The 23,411-nt window shown below is 42.1% G+C and overlaps 1 protein-coding gene across 1 annotated transcript; it reads right to left on the reverse strand.

The window, feature by feature from the left end:
* Positions 1–250: 250 nt before the first annotated feature.
* On the reverse strand, positions 251–1,060 carry LOC106797353 (uncharacterized). The gene is made up of 2 exons (XM_014771628.1): positions 704–1,060; positions 251–595 (listed from the first exon to the last, which is right to left on the reverse strand). The coding sequence occupies exons 1-2, from the start codon at positions 1,058–1,060 to the stop codon at positions 251–253; spliced, it is 702 nt and encodes a 233-aa protein (XP_014627114.1).
* Positions 1,061–23,411: the final 22,351 nt, after the last annotated feature.

Genomic DNA, 23,411 nt, shown 5'->3' on the forward strand with positions numbered 1-23,411 from the left:
CTCGGCTTAGCGCGTGAAGAGATGGTGCTTAGCACAAGGTTTGCGCTTAGTGGATAAGCAATCTGAAAAATTTTTAAGTCATTTTCTGCTTATCTCTTCAGACATAATTTTAACAACCCTTTTTGTTCATTACTAAACAAGCTGAAATCAATCACAATCACAAGCAAGATGTCCTAACTACATGCAAGAAAAGTTGGGTTGCCTCCCAATAAGTGCTTCTTCAACGTCATTATCTTGACGCATCATCCTGTTATCCAGGATCCAATAATGTTCCCACTTCAAGGACCTTCTTCTCAGGACTTCTTTCCTCCATCACATGAACTTTAAAATAGACATTCCGGTCAGGTGGTTCTTTATCTTCATGAAATAGATCAAAGTTGATTTTCTGATCTTCTATGCCCATTTGCAACATCTTCTTTCCCATATCTACTACACAACTTGCAGTAGACATAAATGGGCAGCCAAGAATGAGAGGAATATCAACATCCTCTTCTATGTCTATCACAACAAAATCAGCTGGGAATATAAGGTGTTTCACCTTCACCAAAACATCTTCAATCACTCCATATGGTCTTGCGATGGAGCGATCAGCTAACTGGAGGTTCAAGCATGTAGGTATTATCTCTATCTCTCCAAGTCTCCGGCACATGGAGAGAGGCATTAAGTTGATACTAGCTTCCAAGTCTATGAGAGCTTTTCCTACAGCAACCTCACCAATGGAACACGATATTATGACAACTCCAAGATCTTTGTGCTTAGGTGAAAGAATGTGTTGAATCACAACACTACAATTGCCTTCCACCACAATTCTGTCACTGTGGATGTACCGGTTCTTCTTTGTCAGCATATCTTTTAAAAATTTGGCATAGAGTGGCATTTGTTGAAGTGCTTCTCTAAAGGGTAAATTAATTTCCAGTTTCTTGAAGATATCAAAAAATATGGCCAAATGTCTTTCTTTCTCTTTCCGAGAAGGTACCAAAGGATAAGGTACTTCCTTGCCTTCATTTGGAGCAGTATCCTTCTTCTTGTCAATGTTTGCCTCACTCTTGCCTTTCCTCATCTCATCAACAAAAACTTTCTCTTTTTTTTCATTTCATTTTTCAACTTTTTTTTTCTTTTTCTTTTTCTTCTTCTTTTATTCTTTCTTTTTCTTTTTCTTTTATTGGTGTCTCTTCTTCCTTATCATCTTCAGTCTCCTCATTAATTTCTTCAAGTTCTACAGAATCAAAAACAGATTCAAGTGCTGGCTTAGGTGCCAGCTATTGTTTATGTTCCTCCATCTTCTTTCCAGCTTCACTATCATCTCCTTGGATTGCCATTCTACTTCTAGTCATCACAGCTTTACATTCCTCCTTGGGATTTTTCTCTGTATTAGCTGTAAAACTTCTTGACGATCTATCTGCCAATTGCTTTGCAAGCTGTCCCACTTGGACCTCAAAATTCTTTATAGCAGACTCTATGCTCTTCTGATTGGACATAGAAACCTGCATAAACTAAGCTAAAGTCTCTTCCAGCTTCGTTGTGCGATCATAGAGACTAGGTCCTTGTTGTTGTGGCCTTGTGGATGGTCCACCTTGATCTCTATTGAACTGGTTTCCAGGGTGGTTCCTCCATTTTCCTTGCTGTTGATTATATTGTTCGCCATGTTGGAATCCAGAAAATCCTCCTACATTGAAATTGTTTCTGGGCTAATTTCCCATGTAATTGACTTCATGAGTGAGGTGTTCTTCAATAGGAATACAACATCCAGATTCATGAGCTCCCCCATAGATAGTACATCTTGCAACTTGCAAAACATAAGCATGTGAAGTATGTGCAGAATGAATTTGAGTTGGCAACTTACTTAGCGTTTCAGTCAAAGTTTCTAGTTGCTTAAACAACAATTTGTTTGTGCCAACAATGCATCTTGGGAGGTTAACTCCAATAAACTCTTTTTGGTAGGAATGTGAGATCTATCTCTCAAAATAGCAATGTCGCTTGCAGCCATATTTTCAATGAGATCCATTGCTTCTTCAAGGGTTTTCAATGCGGAAGCGTCTAATAGCTGTTTGGACTGCGATCTTAACCCATCTATAAAGATATTGAGTTGTATCGGTTCTGAGAATCCATGAGTGGGAGTCTTTCTCAATAAACCACGGAATCTTTCCAAGGCCTCACTCAAAGATTCATCAAGAAATTGGTGAAAAGAAGAGATGGCAGCTTTGCCTTCTGCAGTCTTAGACTCAGGGAAATATTTCTTCAAAAATTTCTCCATAATTTCATCCCATGTCTTAAGACTATTACCTTTGAATGAATGAAGCCACCTCTTGGCTTCTCCTAATAAAGAAAATAAAAACAAGCTCAGTCGTATTGCATCTTCAAGCACTCTAGCCAACCTAATAGTATTGTATATTTCTATGTAAGTGGGTAAGTGTGCATAAGGGTCTTCATTTGGTAATCCATGAAACAAATTATTCTGAATCAATTGAATCAATGATGGTGGATTAGTAATGGTTTGTGCTTGAACTTTTGGTTGTGCAATGCTCGTGAAAAATTGTGGCACATTAGAACTTGAATAATCTTCCAGAGTAACTCTTCTTGGCTCTTCAGCCATGATGTAGTATTCACTAGGATCTAAATGAGAATCTTCTGCAATAGGAAAACTAGAAGATGCCTCAAAAGATTGAGGTTCTTCCTCTGGAATTGCTGCTACCTCTAAGTCCGGCAAAACATTTCTAATTCTCTCTTGATTGCACCTTCTACAAGTAGCGTTAATCTCCAAATCAATGGGAATCAAAGCACCTGCAGAAGATCTTCCTTGCATACAAGAATAGTACAACAGTTATCCAGTTCAAAAGAACAGTGAAAGTACTAAACTACTATGTTAGTCAAAAGATTCAAATTTTTTTTTGAAAAAGTAAAATTAAAAAATGCTGCAAACTGAACTAAACTCTACTAACAGTTTAGCCAACTCTACCGTAGTTACTTTTTGTGCATTTATGTCTCAAGGAAATTTCAATGGGGGTTTACCGGAAAGCGCACTGAATCGTCAAGTACTTAAAATTAAAATGGATGAGTCCGAGTATTAAACACAGGGAACTAATGTTAGCCTGAATAAAGTTCAGAATCGAAGCATTGTTGAGAGAACATGTATAAGTGATAATTTCAAACAGAACTTAAACTAAACTTTATGCTAAAAACTATAAAATGCAAGGTAAATAAAATGATAGCAGTTGGTAGATATGTTGGGTCTTTCTAACAAACAAGTTGATGCATAGAAATATATTTCTCTAATCAATCATGCTCTTGTGTTCTATGTTGTAGCCTAAATTACTAAACCTTCGATCCCTCGTCAGGCTGAATATCCAAGCTTCGTGCGCAGATCCCTCATGTAAGACTACACTCGATTTAGACAGCCCTCTTAGGTTTAGACTAACTTAAACTGAGTTTCGTCCGCAGATCCCTCATGTAAGACTAGACTCAGCTCAAGTAGCTTACGGATGTTTAGCCTAATTTAGCCTAAGCTTCATCCGCAGATCCCTCATGTAAGACTAGGCCTAAACTAAACAACATTATTGTAACAACATAAATAAAACCAAAACTTAACCTGCAGATCCCTCATGAAAGGCTAAGTTTCAATCTTGCTTCAATCAAGTTCTAAGGCAACAGTACATTTCCCAATGCTAAAGTCACCTAATTGTGGACACAAATGGGTGATCAGACCAAAAGCATACAAACATTAAGCATTGAAGGAAGCATTGAACACAGAAAACATAATCAATTAGATATTAGGTATTTACATCAACTATTAATTAGAAATCCCCAACTAGGGTGGTTAGCTAGCCATTACAAAGAAACCCTAACAATAAATGTGATTAAAAGAAAAGAATGATAGTTCCTTACACAAGAAGGGGAATTCCTCCTCCTCTTCTCAGCATCCCGCACTCACTCTCTACTCAATAATCTCTCTCAAATGACAAAACCTAGGCTTCAATGCACAAGCTGCTCCTCTTTGTTGCTTCCAGGGCTCTTTTCCCGAAATAGGCACTGTGGCTGTTGTAGAATTCTATGCCTTGGGCATTGTCTACCCTAATTCTGCCCAAAACAGGCTTTATCTGAAATCACGACATTGCGCTTAGCGCTACCCTCGTGCTTAGCGCGAGTAAGTGAAATTGGGCTTAGCGCCAGTCTCGAGCTTAGCTTGGCTAAAGGCACCTGATGCGCTTAGCGCACTGACCTCGCGCTTATCGTGCGGCTTTGATGTTGATGCTCTGCTAGATTCTCCTTTGCGCTAAGTGCACTGAAGCTGCGCTTAGCGGTGGATAAGCGCTTAGCCCAACTACTGAGCTTAGCCTAACTGCTACTTTCTGCAATTCAAAACATAGCCTCTTTTTCACCTGGAAATGCACAGATTTCATCATTAAATTCAATGGAAATATTATAGAGACAGTGTTAACCATAAAAGAAGATTTATTTACAAAATTTACTCCAAAATAACCATAAATTGGGGAACTGTGCAGGCTTTGGAAAATGATTTCTATACCAAAGTTAGTCGTATAAAGCGACTAACACTCACATTCTTCACAGTGTATATTATCTTAAAGTTGTTCTTCTTACTCTCATCTGTGAACCATGTATCAAGTCTGTTGAGAGCAGCTTGAGAACACTCTCCTTGCTTCCTCTTAGAGGACTTGGCTTTCTTCTGAGCTTCGAAAGGGTTACTCGCCATCTTTAGAAGAGAAACAAAGGGTTTGACGACAGAAAATGTTAGGGTTCAAAAATGGTGATTGGAGGAGGTGTTGGTGTGACTTGTGAAGGGGTTAGGGTTGCCTTTTATAGAGAGATAGTGGCGTTCTGGTTGGCTGAGGTTGGTGGCAGGAGTAATGGAGGTTTGATGAGGTGAAGACGAAGAAATGTAATTGATTAAATGCAATAGACACGCAAGTAATCAATTAAAATGACATAGTAATTGATTAAAATGACACTCTTTTTCACTTAAAACCAAAAGGTGCTATAAGTAATCGATTAAAATGCAATTGTAATCGATTTAATATGGCAAAAAAAGTCCCCCTGAGGCCATGGTAATCAATTAAAACGTTAAATAATTCATTAAAACAGAACAAAATCCACACAAAACTTATACTTGAAGGCATGTAATCGCTTAAACAGATAGGTTATCGATTAAAACAAATAGTTTTAAACAAAAACACCTCAAACATGAAAATGGTAATCGATTAAAATAGAAGATTTTGAAAAACTTATCACACACTTAACACACAGTAATAGATTAAAACAATGAATAATTGATTAAAACAAAGAGAAATAACAAAATCAAGAAGAAAAGCATGTAATTTTCTTAAAAACAAGTGAGTAAACACACACGTCAACAAACTAAGACATATCAAGAAAGATCAAGAGATATGGATTGCAATATGCAATATATAATATGCACTAAACAAAATGTCATTCTATGCTAGAACCATTTAATGAAGAAGAAACTATCTCTAGCAAGTGGTTTAGTGAATATGTCTGCTAGTTGATGCTCACTATCTATGAACTCAATGCAGCAATCACCTTTTAAAGCATGATCTCTAAGAAAATGATGCCTTATTTCTATGTGTTTTGTCCTAGAATGCATGACGGGATTTTTAGTTAGATTGATTGCACTTGTGTTGTCTCATTTTAGAGGAATGTGATCAAGGTTTATTCCAAAGTCTTCTAGTTGTTGCTTCATCCAGAGACTTTGAGCACAACAACATCCAACTGCAATATACTCAGCTTATGTAGTGGAAAGTGCTACACAAGCTTGTTTCTTGCAATTCCAAGATACAAGAGAGCTTCCTAATAGGTGGCATGTCCCACTTGTGATTTTTCTATCTAATTTTCAACCTGCAAAGTCAGAATCGGAAAAGCCTGTAAGATTTAAGGAGGTACCTTTGGGATACTACAAACCTACATTGGTTGTGCCCTTAAGGTACTTAATGATCCTTTTGACAACGGTTAAGTGAGATCCCTTAGTATTAGCTTGATACCTTGCACACAAGCAAACACTAAGCATGATATCTGGTCTATTAGCATTTAAGTTGAGAAGTGATCCAATCATACCTCTATATCTTGACTGATCCACTGATTTACCTTTCTCATCTAAGTCAAGGTAAGTTAAAGTTTCCATTGGAGTAGATTCTTCTTTGCATTTTTCCATACCAAATTTCTTAATTTGTTTTGTACATTACTTGGTTTGACTTAGGAAGGTTCCATGTTTCATTTGCTTAACTTGGAGTCCAAGGAAGAAGTTCAACTCTTCCATCATAGACATCTGAAATTCTTTCTACATACAACTGGAAAATTTCTTACACAAAATTTCATTAGTAGCACCAAATATAATATCATCAACATATATTTGAACAATTAACAACTCACTATTTACTTTGTTAATAAACAATGTTTTGTCAACTTGGCCTCTGGTGAAAGATTGTTCAATTAGAAAGCTTCTCAATCTATCATACCATGACCTTGGTGCTTGTTTCAAACCATACAGAGACTTTTCCAGTCTATATACATGGTTAGGATGTTCATAGTCCACAAAACCTAGTGGTTGATTTACATACACTTCTTCAATGAGACCATTGAGGAAGGCGCTCTTGACATCCATCTGAAAAAGTTTGAAATCCATGATACATGCAAATGCGAGCAGCAGTCTTATGGCTTCTAACCTTGAAATTGGATCATAGGTTTCATCATAGTCGATTCCTTCTTCTTGGTTGTAAACTTTTGCAACCAATCTTGCTTTATTTCTTACTCTGGAGCTAGATTCATCAAGTTTATTTCGAAACACCCATTTGGTTCCGATTGACTTGTGAGAGGTACGTTTAGGAACTAAGTCCCACACTTCATTTCTCTTAAATTGATTTAGCTCTTCATGCATTACCATCAACCAATGTTCATCACACAAAGCTTCATCAATGTTTCCTAGTTCAACTTGAGAAACAAAAGCCATGTTGTTCAAGGAGAGTTACTTTTGACTTCTCCATTCACGAGGAAATTCTTTAGGCGTTGTAGTTGAGATCTCTTTGCTTTGTTCAAGTTCTTCAGACTTGATGTCATCTTCAAGAGCATAATCCTTTTCTTGAAAACCTGCATCTTCTTCTTCTAAAGAATTAAACAATATAGTTAGTTTCATCACATACTACATGAACAGTTTCTTCCACACTTAGAGTTCTCCTATTTAATACTCTATATGCTTTACTATGAAATGAATAACCAAGAAAAATAGCCTCATTGGCCTTCTGCATCAAATTTTCCAAGATAGTCTTTACCATTATTCAAAACAAAACATTTGCAACCAAAAACTCTCAAGTGAGATATATTTAGTTTTCTTCCTTTATACAATTCATAAGGAGTTTTCTTTAAAATAGGTCTAATAAGTACTCTATTCAAAGTGTAGCAAATAATATGTACATCGTCATCCCAAAAGTACCTAGGTAACTTTATTTCATTTACAAAGGTTCTTGCACCTTCTTCAAGGGATTTATTTTTCCTCTCCACAACCCCATTCTGTTGATGTGTTGTTGGGGTAGAAAAGTTGTGGTGAATTCCATTTTCTTCATAGAAGTTTTCAAAAGACTCATTTTGAAATTCACCTCCATGATCACTTCTATGTGAAACAATGTTGAGACCTTTTTCATTTTGAATCACCTAGGCAAGTTTGTGAAAAGCTTCATTTTTGGTTTTCAAAAAAAAAAAAAAAAGTCCATGTGAACCTTGAGTAATCATCTACTATAACTAAGCCATAGTAATTACCACCCAAGCTCATAGTTCTAGAGGGGCCAAATAAATCAATGTGAAGAAGTTCGAGGGATTTTGAAGTAGAAACAACATTTTTACTTTGAAAAGTGTTTTTAACTTCCTTCCCTTTTTTACAAACTTCACACAATTTATTTTTCTCAAACTTGAGTTTTGGAAGACCAATTAATAAATCTTTCCTAAATAGATGATTGAGATGATGCATGTTTATGTGTGCAATCCTACGATGCAACAACCAAGAATCATCTATGTTATTTACCAAACAACTCAGCTCATGAAATGATGCATGGTCAATGTTTAACATATAGATATTACCTATCCTTTTGCCAATATGGACAACCTCACTAATAAGACAACAATTCTTGTTGAATTCAATTTTAAAGCCTTTGTCACATAGTTGACTAATGCTCAAGAGGTTACGCTTTAGTCCATCAACAATTAGAACATTCTTTATCTGTGTTTCGTACTGATTTCCAATATTTCCTTCTCCCATAATTTTCCCTTTATTGTTGTCTCTAAAAGTGACATATCCTTCTTCTTTTGACACAAAATCCGTGAGTTTGGACTTGTCACCCGTCATCTGCCTAGAGCAGCCACTATCCAAGTACCATAGTGAGTCCCTTGCTTTAAGCCACACCTACAAGACAAAATCAATTAGAGAGAGGTGATACCCAATTTAAGTTGGGTCAAATGAGGTTAATCTTCACAAATAATTTTTTTGGAATCCAGATACATTTGCCTCTAGGAACATAAAATTTATATGATGCATGACCTCTTTACATGTGTCGCAACATGCCCTTTTGCGGGTGGGCGACGCGTGACTCGCGGGATGCGTGTTCCATGAAAGGAATACGCGCGGAGTCGCCACCAACGTTTATTTGAGGAAAACGTCGGAAAAACCGAAGGAAAACCGGTCAAAAAGAAATTTCTAAGTTCAGGAGTTGTATTTACGCTTGAGGAAGGTATTAGCACCTCTCACGTTTGTCTCGAAGGACAACAGCCTTTAATCGGATGTGCAAACATGACTTTGATTTTTTTATGTTCCCTTTTATGTCTTTATACCCTTTATATTTTTTTCTTTTTTTTTTTTTGTGGTCGACAAGGGTGTTCCCCTTTGCTCCTACGTATTCCTCAATTTATGATGGGAAAATCAGACCTACGTAGTTCTTGCTTATGCGTGAATCAAGTGATTCTTTTTTTACTTGAAAGGTGATCATTTTAAGGCGTTGGACCTTGAAAAATGATCCATTTTACTTGGTAAGAAACAGAAATGGTAAACTTTCAAAATCCTATTTTTGTGGACGAGCTTGACTAGGCGAGTCGATTTTAGCCTTAGTTTCACTTTAGTTATTAGTCAATTCAATTAAGAATGAGAAATCCCAAAGAGAAAACGTCCGATTGATTTTACGCTTTATTTTACTAAAAGGTATTTTTTATTATTATATTATTATTTACCTCTTTTTTTTTATTTCCAACTTGGTTGCGGCACGACCGATCGGTCGGAATTCTTTTCAACCAAAGTTAACGGATAATACAATTCAAACGATCGGTGGAAATTTATTTTATTTTTAGGTTAAGCGAGAAATGACTTAAATAAAATGGCTTAAGCACGTCAAAAGGGGGTATAAAAAGTAAATGAAACGAGAATAAAAATACATGAAACCAAATGTGGACCACCACGGGTACATAGAATGAATTGAAAAGCTTGGTTTGAGGTACTTACCCGTTGAAGACTGAAGAACGATGAAGAACGAATGAAGAACGTCGAAGAACGGTCGAAAACCTTCGCGACATTCCTCACGGAAACGTTACGGAAGCGCCTCGGCTTGGATTTTCTTCACGGAAACAATTTTTCTAAGCAAATTCGAAAGAGAAAGAAGTGCCTAAGGGGCTGAACCCTTTTCCACTTCACTTATCCCCCTATTTATAGGAAATTGGGGGGAGAAGCTTGCCACCCAGCTCGCCCAGGCGAGCAGGGTTGCTTCCTCTAGAAGCAACAGTCTTCTGGAGGGCCCAAGTGGGCCTGGTTGCTATTTGCACCCCCATTTTTACTAAGTACACCCCCTGCCTTTTTTTGGTGATTCTTTTTTCGTAAAGTTATGGAAACTTACGAATTTCGTAACGATACTTGTTTTCTTTCCGTAATGTTACGGAACCTTGCGGATCACATAATCATCCCCTTTTTGACTTATGGAATGTTACCGAACCTCACTAATTGTGCAACGATGCTTCCATTTGATCTCCGGTGTGTCACGGAACCTTACGGATTGTGCATCAATATTTTCTTTTGATTTCCGGCATGTCCCGAAATTTCACAAATTGCCTAATGATGGGTGCCAAGCACCTCACAAGGACCAAACAAAAGTTGCATGTCATCAAGCAAAGGTCCCCAGACGAAATTAGGGTATGACAGTTGCCCCTCTTTACTTGTCTTTTATTGGAGATAAAAGGGAAGTAAAGATAAGACACTAATTTCGTTCCTCTCGGTTGACGAGAGTCGCGGGTGACCATAAAATACCTCCGCATGCAAATGACTTGTTGTCCCCGAGGGAACAAAAGGTGCAGAAGACGATGTCAGTCTCTGCATGCTATCAAGCGTTCTGTCTTACAGATAGCAAAAGAATGTTTATACGGATAATCACTCGGGTATTTCCGCCCGTCAGCGTGACTCAAATGTCAGTATGACAGATCTTGTGAGCGCGGAAGATGACGTAAATCTCCGCGTGTCAACGGGCTTGTCGGCCGCGAATGACGAAGGGCGCAGAATGACCATAATTTGTCTCTGCGTGCCATCGGACACAACTGTGTCTGAATGGCAAAAAGGTGTGCGGAATGACCATAATTTGTCTCCGCATGTCATCGGGCCCGCCGCCTCTAGATGACAAAAGGGCGCAGAATGACCATAATTTGTCTCTGCGTGCCATCGGACACAATTGTGTCTGAATGGCAAAAAGGTGTGCGGAATGACCATAATTTGTCTCCGCATGTCATCGGGCCCGCCGCCTCTGGATGACAAAAGGGCGCAGAATGACCATAATTTGTCTCTGCGTGCCATCGGACACAACTGTGTTTGAATGGCAAAAGGGTGTGCGGAATGACCATAATTTGTCTCCGCATGTCATCGGGCCCGCCGCCTCTGGATGACAAAAGGGCGCAGAATGACCATAATTTGTCTCTGCGTGCCATCGGACACAACTGTGTCTGAATGGCAAAAAGGTGTGCGGAATGACCATAATTTGTCTCCGCATGTCATCGGGCCCGCCGCCTCTGGATGACAAAAGGGCGCAGAATGACCATAATTTGTCTCTGCGTGCCATCGGACACAACTGTGTTTGAATGGCAAAAGGGTGTGCGGAATGACCATAATTTGTCTCCGCATGTCATCAGGCCCGCCGCCTCTGGATGACAAAAGGGCGCAGAATGACCATAATTTGTCTCTGTGTGCCATCTGACACAACTGTGTCTGAATGGCAAAAGGGTGTGCGGAATGACCATAATTTGTCTCCGCATGTCACATGACCTCAGGGTTAGTATGACAGAGATTGTGGGGTGGCCGAAAAAAGCAAGGCTCTTGCTCCTACGTATCCTCAATGAAGAACTCAGACCTACGTAGTTCTAGATAACTTGTGAGACTTGGAAAAGTCTCGGTGTTTTCTCCACTAAAATGCAAACATGCTTTAGTAAAGAGACAAATATTCCAACTGTTTAGAGCAGCATATGCTTTTTGAGTGAAAAACAATGCGTCTACCGGGGAAGGAGAGTATGCTGATGAAACCTCCCCATAACCATAAATGAGATTTTGGATGTTAGCATTTCATTTCTAAATGACCATTCAGAGGAAACACTGGGTTCGACAAAAATAGAAGAAATCCACTCAAAGTGTATCAATCTCGCACAGGTAAGTGTTTTATCCTAATTCCGAACCATAGATATGTCATGACTTGATTTTACACATCATTTCCTATCAAATCAAAGATTACATGCGTGATCATGGATCAATAGGACTTCCCTTGGGAATGGGTTCTTTTGGTGGGTTTTTCGGCTTTTGTGTGTTTTTGGCCTTTTCCTTTTCTGTTTTTGTTTTGCGCGAGGCGAACAAGTCACCGATGCACAAGATTTTGGTTGGTAATCAAAGGGAGAAGACCACTTTAGGTCATGGTTTCCTTTCCTTCCTTTTGTTCATTTGGTGACAATTCTGTATTGTTCAGATATTGTTTGGTCAAAAGATCTTTCTGCATATTTCTTCTGCTTCTTTGATCAGAAACTTTCTTTCCTTCCTTTTACTTTCTCCCATTCTTTGGTTGGGAATTTTCTTTCTTTTCTTTTCGCTTTCTCCCACTCTTTGATTGGGAATTTCCTTTCCTCTTTTTTTCTTTGATTGGAAATTTTCCTTCTTTTCTTTTTTTGCTTCCGAGGGTAAGGATTGACATTCTCACCCTGGGTCAAGGTTTATGGTGAGTCAGGATTTTGGCTCAAGACTTGTAGAATGGCTAGACACGATACATGTCAGGGTTTGGTTTGGTTCAAGGATAAAAGGGATGCCCCACATTATTTCCACGACACATGCAAAAATGATGATTTGGAAACTTTATGCAAAACTGGTCATGCATGCACCTATGTGGACACTCAAGTGTCAAATTTTTATGGTCATGTGATGCTAGGGCTCAGGATTCATTTCCTTTATTTTAGTCAACCCAATGTTTCCAAAACATGTTCTTTTATCCATTTGTGCATTCATCCGAGTCCATTTTGGGCGTCCGGGGAAATTTCACAGCGTTCACCCTTCGGGTGTATACACATTTTTCAAAAACTAGCTATGATCGGCGAATTTTCTTTCAAAGAAGAGTTGGAAGTCATCTCTTTTCGAAAGCATGTTGGTTTTTTATCTTCTATTTTCCTTCTTTTTCTCCTTACTTGCTCTCTCTTTCCTTTTCTTTTTATTATTTTTATCATGATTTTTGTTTGTTTTATTTTTTTGAACGATGTTCCTAAACGAAAAACTCTACACGGTTCCAGAATTTCAAACATCATTGATAATAACGACATAAACACTAAGGCAACAATCCAAACAAAAATGTATGCGCTGTACAAATGACAATCGAAACAACAAAAACAAACATTAGTCTCTCAAGTCAAAAAAATAACATAACATAAAAATGATAAAAGAAATATGAAAGAAAACATGAATCTGGGGATCTCCCAGTCATGTAGCTCCACTCCCTCCCAAGAAGTCAAGCAAATCGGTCATCTCCTCGTCCTCGTGGGCCTCCTCTCCATCGCCGGGAGCCTCTGGGGGCGCCTCTCCTGCTTGGGCCTCGGGCCAATCCCCGGGCCATGCGACCTCTGCCCTGAACTGGTCTGGAGTAGGGCATGAAAAAGAAGCGAAGCCCTGGCTCTGCATGCTGAGGCTCAGCTGGTACAAACAATCATGGGTCTGTACATGTCCCCGGTGGTTGGCCGCCTGCTGGCGAACCAAATGCCGTAAATACCGCTCCATGTCAAATGACCCAGCCTGGCCAGCCTGATGAGGTGGTGGTGGCGCGCCTGCGGCCTGTGGAGCATCACCCTGAGCTTGTCTCTGGGTACAGTACTTCTCAATAAAAGCCCGGGTGATGGGCGGCCGAATCACCATGGTAGGTGCAACGGGGACTCCAAACGACTGGCAGAGTCCTGTGATCAGTGCGGGAAATCCCAGGGCCCTGTTGGACTTATCTGGATCCAAAGGGTGCCTGGTAGGCGCCATACCTGCAAAAATATAGATGGCATCAGCGATTAACTGAGCCACATGGATGCTCATCCGCGTCAGGATGGCGTACACCAGCTGACACTTCGGCAGGGGGAGGTCGGAATTATGATTGGTGGGCAGGATGTTGCTGAGCAGCAAAGTCATCCATATCTGAGTCAGGGTGGTCATATTGGTGCGCATGATCCGCACCCGTCTTCCGGCAGCAGTCCGGGCAAAATCTTGCCCCGGTATACATAGCAACTTGGCGATGGCCTCCTCATCGAACCCATCAGACCGGTTCCTCCTCTGGCCATACTCGCACTCCTGGCCCTCTTCCAACACTAACGGATATCCCAGGAGCTGGCCGATAGCATCTGCATCAAACGGGATCCATTGACCCCTCACCCAGGACCTCATGTCACGCACCCCCTCCTCTGTTGGCCAAGCATTGGCATAAAATTCGAGGACTATTTCTGGATCGAACTTGGCCATGGGGGTAACCAGTGATGCCCACCGCCGGCGACCTATTTCTTCCTGGAAATCGGTATACTCATCGTCCCTGAGCTGGATGCGTCGCTCCCGGAGAAATGACTATCCCTTGATGGCCTCGAAGCGCTGCTGGTGTACAGCGCTCCGAAAGCGGTGACTGTCATACTCAGGAGTGGAACTAGTTCCTTCGGCCGCCTTATCCTTCCTGGATCTCTTTGAGGCAAGTTTCCTCGAGGCCATTTTGGGCTGCCTTGCAGCGACGTCCTCTGCTTGTCCAACGCCGGGAAGAGACGACGATCGGTCAGTCATGACCCTATCCTCTATTTGCGTCCGTTCCTAAGTACCCGTAAGTAGGAAACAAACAATGTGTGGCCAATCATGACCGGGTTATTGTCTTACCTTGATTGGTTTTCTGCTGCTTTAACTTCGTCTCTACCCCAAAAGGTAGCTCGAGACGATCCTGCCCCTGTTTTACAACAATATGCATGTGTATGCGTATGCATGAATGTTTTCAAACGTAGCAAATTTTAGTGAAAGTTGGTTTAGGCTCAATTTTAATTAAGCGCTTGGGGCATCCCATGAACTGAGCAGAAGGGCTCAGGTGATCAAAAATTAACGCAAGGTTTGAAACCAACGTGAGGACTAAAACCTCGAATCCACGTTCATTTCTTTAAAAGATTGTAACGAGAGATACAATAGACAGGGAATCCCTGGGGGAAATCCAGAAAACACATAAAGATAAAGAACATGCAGCGACATCCTTAATTGCCCCAGATTCAAGCATAATATCGCTTGACGACATCAGTATTCACGGGTGAAGGTAGCTCTTTGCCATCCATGTTGGTAAGCACCAGGGCTCCTCCGGAAAAAGTCCTCTTCACAACAAAAGGCCCTTCGTAGTTTGGGGCCCATTTTCCTCGATCGTCCTTGACAGCATGGGACATTTTCTTTAGCACAAGGTCTCCCTCATGGAACTTGCACAAGCGTACCTTCTTGTCGAATGCACTCTTCATTCTTTGCTGGTACAAGCGCCCATGACTCATGGCCGTTACGCGCTTACCCTCAATGAGGTTGAGCTGGTCATAGCGCGTTTGAGCCCACTCTGATTCCTTTAATCCGGATTCCGCCAAGATCCTTAATGACGGGACTTCTACCTCAAACGGTAACACAGCCTCCATCCCATATACCAATGAGAACGGTGTTGCCCCAGTTGACGTTCGCACTGAAGTTCGGTAACCGTGTAACGCGAATGAGAGCATCTCGTGCCAATCTCTGTATGACACGGTCATCTTTTGGATAATCTTTTTGATATTTTTATTGGTCGCTTCCACGGCTCCATTCATCTTTGGCCGGTAGGGCGTGGAATTGTGATGCTGGATTTTAAACTCCTCGCACATTTCCCCCATCATATTGTTATTCAGGTTGGTGCCGTTGTCCGTGATAATCTTCTTTGGCAAACCATATCGGCAGATGATCTCTTTCTTAATGAACCTGACCACCACACCCTTCGTGACATTGGTATAGGAGGCCGCCTCGACCCACTTGGTAAAATAATCTATCGCTACGAGGATGAAGCGATGATCATTCGAGGCCTTGGGCTCAATGGCCCCAATGACATCTATCCCCCACATGGAGAAAGGCCAAGGGGCGGACATGACATTCAGAGGATGCGGCGGAGCATTGACATTGTCTGCGAACGCTTGACATTTGTGGCATTTCCTTACATGGACACAACAATCACTTTCCATGGTAAGCCAGTAATAACATGCTCTTAGGATCTTTCTAGCCATAGCATGCCCGTTGGCGTGCGTTCCAAACGAGCCCTCATGGACTTCCTCGATCATGTGATTCGCCTCCTTGGCATCCACGCACCGCAGGAGCGTCATGTCGTGGTTTCTCTTATACAGTATGCTTCCACTCATGAAGAAACCGGCCGCCAATCTTCTCAATGTCCTCTTATCATTGTCGGCAATCTCTGACGGGTATTCTTTGCTTACGACATATCGCTTGATGTCAAAATACCAAGGCTTACCGTCCCGTTCCTCTTCTACTTGGCAACAATGCGCGAGTTTGCCACGACACCAAAATTCAATGTATGGTAGGTCTCCGTGCGGCGTTAGCTGGAACATAGACGCCAAAGTAGCAAGCGCATCCGCCATTTGATTTTCCTCGCGGGGAACATGATGGAAGGAGATCTCATCAAAGGTTTTAGCCAATTCCTTGATATAGGCTTTGTAAGGTATCAGCTTGGGATCTCTAGTTTCCCATTCCCCTCTCAGCTGATGGATTACCAATGCTGAGTCGCCGTACACCTTGAGTAGTTTGACATTGGAGTCAATCACTGCCTGGACGGCCAGGGCACATGCTTCATATTCGGCCATGTTGTTGGTGCAGTCGAATCCTAGCCTGGCTGTGAAAGGCATGCATTGATTGTCCGGAGAGACCAATACTGCTCCAACGCCATGGCCTAGAACATTCGACGCTCCGTCAAACCATACGGTCCATTTGTCCCGATCTTCGTCCAATTTTTCCTCAAACAAGGCCATGATGTCCTCATCCGGGAATTCGGGATGCATGGGCTGATAGTCGTTAAGAGGCTGCTGAGCCAAATAATCTGCTAAGGCGCTTCCTTTTATCGCCTTTTGGGTGACGTAAACTATATCAAACTCGGATAGCAGGACTTGCCACCGGGCAATTCGTCCCGTGAGAGCTGGCTTTTCAAAGATGTACTTAACCAAGTCCATCTTGGATATCAACCAGGTAGTATGGCTCAGCATGTACTGCCTTAGGCGATGGGATGCCCATACTAAAGCACAACACGTTCTTTCGAGCAAGGAGTAATTCATTTCACAGGTCGTGAACTTCTTACTTAGGTAGTAAACAACGCGCTCTTTCTTTCCGGGTTCGTCATGTTTCCCCAGCATACACCCCATTGACTCGTCCAAGATTGTCATGTACAAGATAAGAGGCCTTCCAGGTACTGGTGGCATAAGCACAGGGGGATTCATAAGACACTTCTTGATCCTTCCAAAAGCCTCTTGGCAACCCTCATTCCAGCGATCAGTTTGGTTTTTGCGTAAGAGCTTGAACAACGGCTCACAAATGGCAGTGAGCTGCGATATGAATCTGACAATATAATTCAAGCGTCCCAGGAAACCTCGGACTTGCCTCTTTGTACGGGGTTCCGGCATCTCAAGGATAGCCTTCACCTTTTCGGGGTCTACCTCTATCCCTTTCTGTCTTACAATGAAACCAAGCAATTTCCCTGATTTGACCCCAAAGGTACACTTGGCGGGGTTCAACCTTAATTGATATTTCTTAAGCCTTTCGAACAACTTCCGCAGGTTGACAAGGTGTTCTTCCTCGGATTTAGATTTGGCAATTATGTCGTCCACGTAGACCTCGATCTCTTGGTGCATCATATCATGGAACAAAGCTACCATGGCCCGTTGATAAGTTGCCCCGACATTCTTGAGTCCAAAGGACATCACCTTGTAACAGAATGTTCCCCACAGGGTGACGAAGGTAGTCTTTTCCATATCCTCTGGCGCCATCTTTATCTGATTGTAACCGGAGAAACCGTCCATGAAGGAAAATAAAGCGAAATTGGTCGTATTATCTACGAGGATATCGATGTGTGGCAAAGGAAAATTGTCCTTGGGACTGGCCCGATTCAGGTCCCGATAATCCACACACATTCGTACTTTCCCATCCTTCTTAGGGACCGGTACAATGTTGGCAACCCATTCTGGGTACCGAGCGACGGCCAGAAAACCAGCGTCAAATTGCTTCTTCACTTCTTCTTTTATCTTCAAAGATGTTTCGGGCTTCATCCTTCTCAATTTCTGCTTTACCGAGGAACACTCGGGATTTAGAGGTAATCGGTGCTGTACAATGTCAGAACTCAAACCGGGCATATCTTGGTATGACCAAGCAAAGATGTCTTGGTAGTCTCTTAGCAGGATTATTAATTCTTCACCGATAGGTGCGGTAATACCTGTGCCTATCTTTACTTCCCTTTTTCCACTGCCAATTCCCAAGTCTACTAGTTCTGTTTTTTCTTGATGAGGCCCCATTTCTTGGTCCTCATGGGCGACTATCCTTTCTAATTCTGGGGGAAGTCTCACATCCTCGTTCCCTTCATCTTCCGTTTGATTCGTTTCTTGCTCGAAGTTGATAGGCGGGTCCCAGGTATTAGTACCTTCGGGGGACTCGTCATCGGATCTGCCGTTTCAGAAATAAAGAAGTAAACATGCAAATGGATGAGAATGGGTAGAGACGTAGGAACAGATGAAGAAAGATCCTTGTATTATAAATTCAAAAACAAAAGATACAAAGCCTTAACAAAAGAAAAACTCTAAAGCCTAGGCCCAACTATAGAGCTTTTAAAACCGTAAAGGTTTACATTATGCTCGTTGCGCAAATGTCGGGGCGTTCCTCCACTCGCCAATTTCCCAGCTGGAAATCAGGAGGGCATGGTCGTACCAAATCCAATGTACTCGGAACATCATCTTCGTATTGTCATACCCTAATTTCGTCCGGGGACCTTTGCTCGATGACGTGCGACCATTCTTTGGTCCTCGTGAGGTGCTTGGCACCCATCATTAGGCAATTTGTGAAATTCCAGGACATGCCGAAAAACCAAAAAAATATTGATGCACAATCCGTAAGTTTCCGTGACACACCGGAAATCAAATGGAAGCATCATTGCATAATTAAGTGAGGTTCCGTAACATTCCGTAAGTCAAAAAGGGGATGATTATGTAATCCGCAAGGTTCCGTAACATTACGGAAAGAAAACAAGTATCGTTACGAAATTCGTAAGTTTCCGTAACTTTACGAAAAAAGAATCACCAAAAAACAGCAGAGGGGGGTGTACTTAGTAAAAATGGGGGTGCAAATAGCACCCAGGCCCACTTGGGCCCTCCAGAAGATTCCTCCAGAAGGCGGTTGCTTCTGGAGGAAGCAACCCTGCTCGCCTGGGCGAGCTGAGCTCGCCTGGGCGAGCTGGGCGGCAACCACCTCCCCTATTTTGCTATAAATAGGGGAGGAAAGCAAGAAGGAAGGGGTCCAGCCCCTTAGGCACTTCTCTCTCTTTCGAATTTGCTTGGAAAAATTGTTTCCGTGAAGAAAATCTAAGCCGAGGCGCTTCCGAAACGTTTCCGTAACGTTTTCCGTGAGGAATCTCGCAAAGGTTTCAACCGTTCTTCGACGTTCTTCATTCGTTCTTCATCGTTCTTCGATCTTCAACGGGTAAGTACCTCGAACCAAGCTTCTCGATTCATTCTATGTACCCGTAGTGGTCCACATTGTGTTTCGTGCATTTTTATTCTCGTTTTGTTTACTTTTTATACCCCCTGTTGACGTGCTTAAGCCATTTTACTTAAGTCATTTCTCGCTTAACTTAAAAGTAAAATAAATTTCCACCGAACGTTTGAATTATATTATCCGTTAACTTCGGTTAAAATAAATTCCGACCGTTCGGTCGTGCCGTAACCACGTTGGAAATCAAAAAGAGGTAAAAAATAATATAATAATCAAAAAGACATCTTTTAGTAAAATAAAGCGGAAAATCAAGTGGACGTTTTCTCTTTGGGATTTCTCATTCTTAATCGAATTGATTAATAACTAAAGTGAAACTAAAGGCTAAAATCAATTCGCCTAGTCAAGCTCGTCCATAAAAAATAGGCTTTTGAAGTTTGTCATTTCAATTTCTCACTAAGTAAAATGGATCATTTTTTAAGGTCCAACGCCTTAAAATGATCACCACTTAAGTAAAAAAGAATCACTTAATAAGAAAGAACTACGTAGGTCTGAGTTCCTCATTGAGGATACGTAGGAGCAAAAGCCCCGCTTTTGTCGACCACCCCAAGAGATCGTTAATGGTCCAATGCCTTAACGTTTCTCTCCTTTCAAAAAACAAGAGATCGTTAATGGTCCAAAGCCTTAACGTTTCTCCCCTTTCAAAATCAAAAGACCGTTTAATGGTCCAACACCTTAAATGACCTTTTGTTCAATAAAAACATATTTTGCAAAAAGACAAAAACAAACTTAACCAAACACTTTGTTCCGAAAGAACTACGTAGGTCTGATTTTCTCATCCCAAATTGAGGAATACGTAGGAGCAAAGGGAAACACCCTTGTCGACCACAAAAAAGAAAAAATATAAAAAGGGTATAAAGGATATAAAGAACATAAAAGGGAACATAAAAATCAAAGTCATGTTTGCACATTCGATTAAAGGCTGCCGTCCCTTGGGACGGACGTGTGGGGTGCTAATACCTTCCCCGTGCGTAAATACGACTCCCGAACCTTTCACTAAAAAGTTCGTAGATCACGTCTTTTCCGGTTTTTCCGACGTTTTCCTCAAATAAACGTTGGTGGCGACTCCGCGCGTATTCCTTTCGTGGAACACGCATCCCGCGAGTCATGCGTCGCCCTCCCGCCGAAGGGTAGGTTGCGACAGTTGGCGACTCCACTGGGGACTTTTTTTAGAGAGTTAGGCCATTTAATCTTGTGCAATGTTTTATCATGACTTTCTCCTTTGTTGGTTTCCCTTTATTTGTCTTATGTTCTTGTGTATATAAACTATTTGTTGCTTTTAGTGAGTTTTAGAATGTATGCATGAGGTAAATATTTATTCATTTGATGCACACAAACACTAACACTATTTGCACACACTGTGAGTGAAAAAGGGCCCTATACCCGGGTTCATGGGAACATAAGGAGTGGAGGTGAATCTGTGATCATGCTAGGTCTCCGACTTGCTTGATTACAGTGAACCCTCATCTAGAGTTTTTCTCTTTGAAAACGTATTGTTGCTAGTAGTCCCTACTGCTGCAGTATGTTCTTCAAAGGGGATGATACCTCTAGAAACCATCAAGAGAGATATGACTACCTTGGGGATTATTGCTAAAAGCCTAGTTAGTTCTCTCCCTTATAGGTCCCTTAAATAGGGGCACGAAGCAAACACGCTGCGTGCCATTTTTCACACTGCCATGCATGAGTATCATATACCCTTTTGCTTATGTTCAGTAAATATTGTCATACTGTGTACATTCCCGCATTGTGTCTTTTGCATAGGCATTGCATATGGGTTCTGTCTTGATCCCTACTGTAAACAAACCAACGGAGGGTCCGTGTCGCCTTCTTAAAAACGTGCGTTGGGGCATTTTGCTACCCCTAGACGTCGTATCTAAGAAGGGGACAAATTCCCCGGACCCCCGTATTCGTAAATTGCATCTGTGTCATATGCATTTCTTCATGCATTCATCCATCCCACCCATGAGATATCGGAGTTTTGATTTGCACCAGCTTTTGTCTCACTTTAGTAAGCATGGGAACAAATCAAACCGGCAAGAGGTTCTACCAAGTCAAGGTCAAAAGCCCAGATACCACCAGCATCAAGGAATTAGGGCGGTTGATGGAACCCCTCCAAATGCAAGCCTTCCGCAAGACTTACGGAAAGATCTTAGAGTTGACCATAGCAGAGGTGTCCATAGAAGCCATTGCATCACTTACCCAATACTACGACCAGCCTTTGAGGTGCTTCACATTCGGGGACTTCCAATTAGTACCAACCATTGAAGAATTTGAGGAAATTCTAGGATGTCCTCTCGGGGGAAGAAAACCATATCTTTCCTCCGGGTGTCTCCCCTCTTTGAGCAGAATTGCAACTGTGGTCAAGGATTCAGCAAGAGGTTTGGACCGCATAAAACAGACTCGGAACGGCATAGCGGGCCTACCACAGAAGTACCTAGAAGACAAGGCGAGGGGTATGGCCAATCAAGGAGACTGGGTCCCGTTTATGGATGTGTTAGCTTTGCTAATTTTTGGGGTCGTCCTCTTTCCAAACGTGGATGGTTTGGTAGACCTAGCAGCAATCGACGCTTTCCTTGCCTACCACCATAGCAAGGAAAGTCTGGTGGTAGCTGTCTTGGCAGATCTATTTGACACATTTGACCGAAGGTGCGAAAAGAGTAGCGCACGGATCATCTGTTGCTTACCCGCCCTCTGTGTTTGGTTGGTTTCGCGCTTGTTCCAACAAGACGCAAGACATCCATGTCCGCTCCTGAGCCATCGCTCGTGTACTGAAAAGAGGAGAATAGATTGGGACCAGCTCTTGGCCGGGATAGGAGGTAGAACAATCAGTTGGTTCCCCCGATGGAAGGAAGGAAAAGAAGGAGTCCTTTTCTCATGTGGAGGATACCCAAACATTCCGCTGGTAGGAACGAGGGGTTGTATTAACTACAATCCCGCGCTCGCTATAAGACAACTAGGGTACCCCATGAGGGGAGCACCGACGGAAGAAAGCATGTCTCCTTTCCTTGTGAGGGATCTCGGCGCACAGAATTCCAAGACTATACAAAGAATCCATAAGGCATGGGAAACCCCGTTAAGGAAATATCAAGAGCTTAGAGGCATTCGTAATGGCATCATTGGTGGGTACCACGAATGGCTGAAGGTTCGCATACGAGGTTTAGATTGGCTCGCCAAGTTAAAAGTCGTCAGCAAAGAGAATTTTGAAGCACCGGAAGAGGACGAAGAAGTCCAAGCTCTCAAAAGCGAGTTAGGAAAGGCAAAACTCGCCAAGGAGAAGTTCAAGTTGGCTGCTACACACGTTCGGAAGGAGTGTGCCGGGTTACGGGAAGAGAATGCAATTACCGCAAGAGCCCTTGAACAAGAGACCAAGAGGGCTCGCAAGGAAGAGTATGGCCGGAACAAATTTCGCGGAGCTCTATGGGGTAGCAATAGTGAACTCGAGTTGCAAAGGGAAGAAAGAGACCAGTCGCGAGCACATAGCATGGTTCTGAAAGAGGAGTTAATTGCTTGTTCAAGGTCCAAAAGAAGCTTGTCTCAGCATTTATGCTAGACGGAGACCAACATGCTAGCTATCATCGCCAAGTACCAAGAAGAGTTAGGTCTAGCCACGGCCCACGAGCATAGAATCGCGGATGAGTATGCTCAAGTATAAGCGGAAAAAGAGGCTAGAGGAAGGGTGATCGACTCTTTACACCAAGAGGCAACCATGTGGATGGACCGGTTTGCTCTTACCTTGAACGGGAGTCAAGAACTTCCCCGCTTGTTAGCCAAGGCCAAGGCGATGGCAGACACCTACTCCGCCCCCGAAGAGATTCATGGGCTTCTCGGCTATTGTCAGCATATGATAGACTTAATGGCCCACATAATTAGAAATCGTTAGGAAACTTGTATGGTCTCTCAGACCTTGACTGGATACGACTTCTTTTTTGAAATAAAATGAGTTGGTCCCATGTTTCTACTCCAAAAAGCTTGTGCAAATCAAATCACTCCTACATTTTATCTCTAGCATGCATTGTATGTTGGTCTCGTCCTTTGTCACGGGAAGCCGGAAGGTCCATATCACCTTCTTAATTGTACACATGGGGCACTGCGC

Source organism: Glycine max, chromosome 19 (genome assembly GCF_000004515.6).
Source record: "Glycine max cultivar Williams 82 chromosome 19, Glycine_max_v4.0, whole genome shotgun sequence".
In the NCBI taxonomy this organism is placed as follows: domain Eukaryota; kingdom Viridiplantae; phylum Streptophyta; class Magnoliopsida; order Fabales; family Fabaceae; genus Glycine; species Glycine max.

Bases quoted from the DNA above. Each gene is read 5' to 3' on its own strand.
- LOC106797353 (XM_014771628.1), bottom strand. From the start codon at position 1,060: ATGAGGAAAGGCAAGAGTGAGGCAAACATTGACAAGAAGAAGGATACT. The intron at 596-703 runs GTAGGAAAAGCT...TTGAACCTCCAG, and splicing joins GTTCCATTGGTGAGGTTGCT to TTAGCTGATCGCTCCATCGC.